This window comes from Temnothorax americanus, unplaced genomic scaffold (genome assembly GCF_048541705.1).
Source record: "Temnothorax americanus isolate GAGA-0224 unplaced genomic scaffold, ASM4854170v1 Scaffold23, whole genome shotgun sequence".
Taxonomy (NCBI): domain Eukaryota; kingdom Metazoa; phylum Arthropoda; class Insecta; order Hymenoptera; family Formicidae; genus Temnothorax; species Temnothorax americanus.
Window position 1 is genome coordinate 2,208,300 of NW_027509371.1, and position 7,572 is coordinate 2,215,871.

The 7,572-nt window shown below is 36.3% G+C and overlaps 1 protein-coding gene across 1 annotated transcript; it reads right to left on the reverse strand.

Moving 5' to 3' along the window:
- Positions 1–199: 199 nt before the first annotated feature.
- Usp10 (ubiquitin specific protease 10) lies at positions 200–7,572 on the reverse strand. Its single transcript, XM_077407716.1, has 9 exons — positions 7,212–7,572; positions 3,837–4,020; positions 2,317–3,672; positions 2,016–2,214; positions 1,663–1,912; positions 1,492–1,575; positions 1,100–1,264; positions 773–1,013; positions 200–660 (listed from the first exon to the last, which is right to left on the reverse strand). The coding sequence occupies exons 1-9, from the start codon at positions 7,227–7,229 to the stop codon at positions 374–376; spliced, it is 2,784 nt and encodes a 927-aa protein (XP_077263842.1). The 5' UTR covers positions 7,230–7,572; the 3' UTR covers positions 200–373.

Sequence of the window (7,572 nt, forward strand, 5' to 3'; positions counted from 1 at the left end):
GAAAACGTGAACCCAGATTGGAACACTCGACGAGCCTTAACATTACCTACATTTTACTTCATGATTTTGAGGGGAGAACTATGTATACAACGTGTAATAACAATCTTAATAGAAATATTTCATGGAAGTACAGCGGGCTTAATATATGTCTACTTTCCACGCTATATTGTAGATAATATAAAAGCTCTCTCTCTCTCTCTCTCTCTCTCTCTCTCTCTCTCTCTCTCTCTCTCTCTCCTCTCTCTCTCTATTTAGATTTCTATTTAATTATAAATATCAACAAGAACTTTGAAATTGTAAAAAGAATTTTTTTCCGTTCCATTTCAATGAAACATAGCTTTTTTTTCTATATAAATTTTTATACAACTTTTTTTCAATGTGCTTTCGCACTATTTGATTGGTTATTACCAATCGTGTCACACCTTCGATAATAGAGTAAGTAAGGTACCCTAGGTGACGTGGGCCTCAATACGTTACTCTCTGGCACACTCTTCACCGTGCTGTCGTCATACCTGACCCAGGATCCATATCCCACGTGGAAGGCGTCGGTGAAGTAATGTCCCTTGGTGGCTTCCTTCCCGTCGTGATACGTCACCGCGAATAATTTGTATTGTTTTTGTTTGGGACCTAATTTCTTTGCGGTGTTCGGTGATAAAAATTCTGCAAGTAAAAATTTCCACGTTATACGTTATACTTGTCTCATTAATTCATTGAGATTAGAAAGTAGGGTAAGATTGAAACTTGAAACCATATTCAGTATACTTATACTTACTGCCATCAATTTTCAAGTCGATGGGGAATTCCATGGTCTTCAATATTTTGGAGCAGCCATTGGAATATTTATCGAACTTGTACACGAACCATTTTAGGTGTAATATGAGGATGACAGGCAGTTCCTCTAAAGTGACTTGTTTCCAAGCCTCTATCTGTTGTCTCGTCTTACTGCAGGTCATTCCTTCTACTTGATCCTTACCGACGAGAATCTCAAGAGCGTGTTTTACAGATTCAGCTTTCTGTAACAGCATTATATTGTATATTAAATATGTTATAAAATTTCTCATTATTGTAAAACAATTCATTCAAAAGTTTTAGTACTAACTTGAACATCAAGTTGCAGTGTGAAAAACGGCTGTACATTATCCGTTGGCTGTTCTCCTGCTCTTGACACCCTAGATCGTAACTGTCCGCGGAAGATATCGGATATCGGTGTTTTCCCGAATTCTGTACACCGTGTGACAGCGCCTTTATTTTTTGGTCCCATTACCTGTATTAAAATAGAACACAAATAATGTAATAAATAAACGTAAGGAAATGTAAACAAATGTAATGAATGAATTATAATGTAATTCTAATTTAAAAAATACAATGGAGCAAATAATGTTGCTCTCAATAAAGTTTGATTGAAGTATTACGATAAATAGATCTGAAGTATTTTGTGCAATAAATATCGACAATCAACTTTTTAGATGTATTCTTTATTAAATATCTTACCTGCCACTCTTCTTCATCATGGTCATTGCTAATATTTTTCGTGTTACCGACTGCACTTTGATCGTTGCTGACCAATTTCATCAACTAAAACAAAATAATTATCATGAATTTTTCGAGTAATGAATACTGAGTTTTATATTTTTATAATGAATAGAATATATATATCCGTACTTCCAACATTTCGTCATTGATTCCATTTAAAAAACATGACAAGAATTCCTCTGCATCTTCTTGCCGTCCTTCCACAGAAAAGCCACCAGCAGCCGAGGTATGCTTTAACATTGTATATACGTATGCTGGCTCAAATGCAATGCCGCTATATATGTCCATGACAGTATCGTCTCCTCGTTTGTGAACTCTATCTTTCCTGGGCATACGGGCAGCCTCCGTCAAGGGTGAAAATTCACGAACAAACTTGATCCTTTTAGTAAGAAAAAATAATTTTACATATTAACGTAATTTTTATAAGATCTATAAAAAAAACATTATATCAGTATAAATATTTAAATATCATAATTACTTACATGTTATCAATCAAGGGCGTAGCAGAATTTCTGCCTCGGTTTTTAGGAAGTGGCAAAGCCGTGAGAAGATTATAGAATGGTGGACAAGCTAATAAAGCTTGTAGGATACTATTGATATAACAATAATTGCTGCGATTTGTCAATCCCCTCGGTAATAAGCTTACTGTTTGCTTATCCATTTGATAACTTGACAAAAATTCTGGAAAAAAAAGTAATATTCATTAAAAAATTCGTATCAATATTTGTATATTTGGATCAATAATTTATCATTCTAAAGGACTGAATCGCCTTTTGTACTTACCACCTATCCTGTACGTATTAGGATCATCGTAACAATTCTGTAATATGCCATTCTGCAGAGTTGGTTCTGTAGGTGGTGCGTCAGATGAATCGTTTTGATTCTCTGGCGTGCGAACAGGACTAGTTGATTCCTTCTGGACCGGCGTTTTTGGTGATTCATTCTGTTCCTCTGTATGTGCTATGGGTTTGCACGGCGTATGTGTCTCTGGCGTGGTATCTTTCCTAAAAAGACTAGCATAGGATCTGACGACTGTAGTCACAGACGGCGTTTCAGATATAGATGACGGTGGAGTATTTGGTGTGGTTAAAGAGTCATTTGGCATGGCTGAGGGACCGTTTGGCGTTTTAGTAATAGTCTTATCTTGGGCGTCTTTTAACGCAATATTTTCCTCAACTTGTGCTTCATTTTTGTCTGTCTTGACAGAGATAGATTTAGGTGGAGTTTTTACAACATTCGTTGTGACACTGGGTACAGTTTCATCTTTCAACTTCTCGTCCGTCTCATTATTTTGGTTCACCTTGACGTCATTGGTAGTATTTACATATGACAAATCAACTTTTTCCGTGCCATTACAATTCTCATTTACAGTCCATACAATATTCGGTTGGAGCTTCGCATCGACCTTTTCACTGCTAGTCGCATTTTTATTATTGGCAGTGTTTTCGTTTTTCACAGAGGGTTCTGATGTAGGAGTATTTACAATAACGGTGCTAACAACATTACTTTGCAAGGAGTTATTCTCGTTTACTTGATGTGCTGATTTATCAGAAGTGCTTTGTATATTTTTGTCGTGTGATTTAACGATCGGTTGTTGCTTTGTAGGTTCTTGATTCGATTGTTGGGATGGCACAGATTGTGATTGTCGCACGCATCTGTTCATCTGCGGCGCTTGATGATTCGGTTGGGGATAAGTCGGCTGTGCATGCGTATTGGATGAGACTGATTGGGCACTTGGATGCGGATGAGGGATCGATGTGTACATTGGCTGGGTGTAATAGATCTGTCCGGTAGCTACTTGTTGCGTGGAGACGGAATGATCAGGATAAATGTACATGATCGGTATCTGCGGGTGATATTGCGCCTGATCCCCCATATATCCCGACTGCATTTCGTTGGCGGGATTAAGTGTTCGATTATAATTATCTCTCCTCATACCTCTGCCTCGACTGTTGCGGCGTCCATTTTCTCTACCGTAATTCATGTCTTGAATCTCGCCGAGATTGTATCCAGGATGGGCATACGCCATCCCAGACATAAACGGCATGTGGCCGTTTGCGGAAACATTATACATTGGTGCTTGCCAGTCATTACACATTTGCGTCATCATCTGTTGCGGATAAGTGGGCGCTGGCATGGCTAGAATGAGACAATTTTTACATTTTAGGGAACTTTTGTTAAAATATAGTTACTTATGTATTATATTATCTAAACTATCGATTGGCCAGTATATATTATACTTAGTCATTTATCTAGGACAAAATTTATCTAATAAAATTTATAGAAATAAACAAGATATTCACCATTGTACCAATGCTGTTGCTGAAGTTCGGGTACTTCTGTCGCGACAGAATTAACATTATTGTTGTTACCTTCTATATCTTTAGCGTCCCATGGTAATTTCAAGGCGTCAGATTTAAGAATGGTAAATATCTGACGCTTATCATTGTCAGTTAAATCATGTAAATCTAAAAACTGCAGATTCATCTAAAAAAGGAAAGATATATAAATATATATAATACAAAAAAATTAGATATGCATGATAAATGTGTTATTAGAAATAGCTGGACTTAGAGAAACACCTATATATATATATATATATATATATATAACGCGTAATCGTATAATGCGATTTCCTACAATGCTTGCGACTATCCTCGCAATAAATTGTAACTTATATCATCTTGCAATGTTTTTTAAAAAATGTAATTTGCAATTCAGCGCAGTTATCGAAACAGTAATTTGATAACCATTTTAAATGTTCGATCTCTTACAAAACATAGAAGGCCGTATCTTTTCTTACGTTTTTACTGATAATAAATAACTGTCCATTATATTGAAGGACCCGACAGTACGGTTCACAATCTAGAATTACTGTTTTAAGTCAGATATAAACATATTTCATTATATTGAAAATCTACTGAAATTTTAAAAGTGTTTTTCTTAAAACCGAATTTTTCTGCAAATTTACTACAATTTCTCAAGAACGATAATTGATATCAGGATAATTATTTTTCTTTCAACTTTTGTAATCAAATTCTCTATAAGCTAAAAATGAATATCGTTAGAAAAACATTTCCTCTAAAAAAAAAAAAAAGTTAAAGGATTGAAAATTTTCAAATAATTAGTTTTTGGAACTATTTTATAAATAAACTTCTTTTGTCTGTTTTATAGGTTCAATCGAGTAATAAGTGATTTAGCATTTATTAAGAAAAAAAGTGCTGTTTGTGCCACATCTCAAATTTCATAAGTCGCAAAACCGTAGCAAAAAAATCTCTTTACCAGCTTATATTTCTTAATAAACAAATTTTGCAATATTCCGCGTCGCAATTTCATCCTAAATGCAGGAGAAACTATTATTAACTCGGGAACAGTCGCCTGGGGTGATTTTTACACCTTAGTGTTGAAAAGATGACGCCATATAACTTTAATATGATTCTTTTAAATATTTTTTGGTTTCTCTTTTTCTCTCTCAAAAAATATTGAGTAAATACACACACACACACACACACACACACACACATATATATTCTGAAATATACTAAATAAATTAGAATGGAACAATAAAAAATATGCAATATGTAATTAATAACAGTGACTTATTTAATTGGTGTATAAAAATCACCCCGGGTAACCGTTTTTATATAAAAAAAAAAAAAAAAAAAAAAAAAAAATGAGGTAACCGTTCCCGAATTAAAAAGTCAATTTGTTAACATTTGTAGTAATTTGTGGCAAGCGATTTTTTGCACCTATCTTTTCTCGCGTTAAAAAGTCTCGTCTCTTCTTAACCCTTAAATGCGGAATTTTTCGTAGCATTCTGAGTATGAACCGTCTTAAATAAATACGACCTGTTTGGGCCTTCCCATTCAGAAGAGAGAGAGAGGGGATAGAAGAGTCAGAGAGAGAAGGGGCTTTTTATAGACGTGCGTTTTTTCGGTTCGAATTTCATGAGAGAGTACACGGAGCATCGACAAGTTGCTTTGCATACAGCAATTTGCATATACTACGCACTTAAGAGGGTTAAGTTCAAAATTATCATCTTTCAATTTTCATTATATTTTTGTCTCGACAACTGTATGTACAAACTGAACATTTATTTTTATCGTTCAATATCTTTCTTTGTTATACTTAAGAAATATGTCTCCATACTGTGACTAATAAAAATAGAATATGTGAGTTTAACTAAAAATATATATATATTGAGAGTTTAACATGGAATAAATAATCATAAACTTTTTCAGTCGTCGAGCGGGATCTTATGCGTAATAATAATTTTTTTCAAATTTTGCTTTTATAAGAGATCAAATAACTGAGGACTCTCGATAATAAACCTTAACAAGTAAAAGGTAGGCTTTGAGAGTCAACGCAGTTAACAATGCATAAAAAAGTTAATGTTATTACAATCTTTGCTAATCTTATTACTAATAAGGTATATAATTATAAATCGAACGTTTCGGCTCTCTGAGTCATCGTCAAAGGATTATTGATTTAACTTATCGCATCCCTGATGATGACTCAAAGTGGAGTCCATCAAGCATTCAATTTACAATATATTAGTAATTAAAGATTATTACAACGTTAACTTACACGCTGTTAACCATGTTTGACTCCCAAAGCCCATCCTTTATTTAACTTATTAAGTTTGCTTTTATGCTTATAGATCCAGGCCACTGATTATATTTATGATTGAAACGTAGTTTTAATTTTTCAGAGCTAGAAATATAATCTCATAATTAGTCAAGTTGACATACAATTTGATATTAAGATCGACGAGAATTAAAAATACACACGAGATACTTATAAACCTGCAAGAAATTTATTCATCGAAAAATATTCCAGTCAGGATTCAAATCTGAACTTTCCTGCTCCGGGACGAGCAAAGTTATCAATTCACCGACGCTCACGCTGATATTTCTCGTAACAAACAATACTAAGAAAAATCTCATTTTTCAGTCGGCGATAAAAGCACGTTTCAATAAACAAATAACAAACGACGATAGTTTATTTACGAAGATTACACTGCTTACGCTCGGCAAATAATATAATTTTGTAATAATATAAAATTTCCCGCTAAATATCTCTCAGAATAGATTGGCTAAAAAAAAAAATTATTATTATTTTTTTCCCAATATGCTAAAAGCACGCTCGACGAAGCGCGGCGCGTTACAAAGCGCAAGCAAGAGTGTAAAACCGTAGCGAATTGTTCCAAATGCACTATGCAGCCATTTTATGTAAGTAGCGACCTAGAAACGGGTTGTAAGTCAGGTAATACTTGAAATAAAACGATTTTTCATTAATCCCGCGCTGTACAGTTGCGAACGGCTGGCTGTCGCAGCGAGTCAAGGGGTAACTTCCGGATTACTTCTAAACTGAACACTGAACGTTCTCGAAAACGAATTTTACGAAGGCGTCGTTAAGCGGCGCACGTGGGATGAGCGCTTAAGAAACTAAATTTTTGGGAGTCCAGTTGTGCCCGGGCGCGAGACGAGTCTCCGCCTGTGGATTACTTCGCGAAACGACGCGGGGGATGCGTTAAAACGCGGATGTATTAACGGGAAACGCACGCCGAATTCAACCCGGGCGACGCGGCGACCTAACCTCAACGGCGCGCTCGGCCGCGCGAAAAGCGTGCACTTTCGCGTCTCGTCGCGCTTACCGAGTTGGCAATGGGGTCTTACCTCGTTTCGAGTGTCCATCCTCACTTCCACAATTGGTACAAAACATTAAAAATAGCACGGATCGTGGGGCTTGGAGCTCCGGTTAGATCGGTATTCGGCGACGAGGCCGACGAGCACGGGTTCGTCGACGCCAGACGATATTCTTCGCCGTTTTCGTTATGGCGGCGCGGCACTATTTCGCGCGGTCGCCTAGCACAACAGGCTGTACGAAAATAACAAAACTGCTGTCGATCGCGCTTAGTCTCTCGCGGGCAATTAAAATAAAATAAAAAAAAAAACGATTCGGGCCGATTACGAGACGCGCGTGTTCATGCCCCGGCGGTCACATGCAGTGTGAAAACGAGCACGAACGTGGCGAGTA

Coding starts and splice junctions, on each gene's coding strand:
- Usp10 (XM_077407716.1), bottom strand. Junction 1,576..1,662: donor TCAATGACGAAATGTTGGAA/GTACGGATATAT, acceptor ATTTTGTTTTAG/TTGATGAAATTGGTCAGCAA. Junction 661..772: donor CGACTTGAAAATTGATGGCA/GTAAGTATAAGT, acceptor TTTTACTTGCAG/AATTTTTATCACCGAACACC.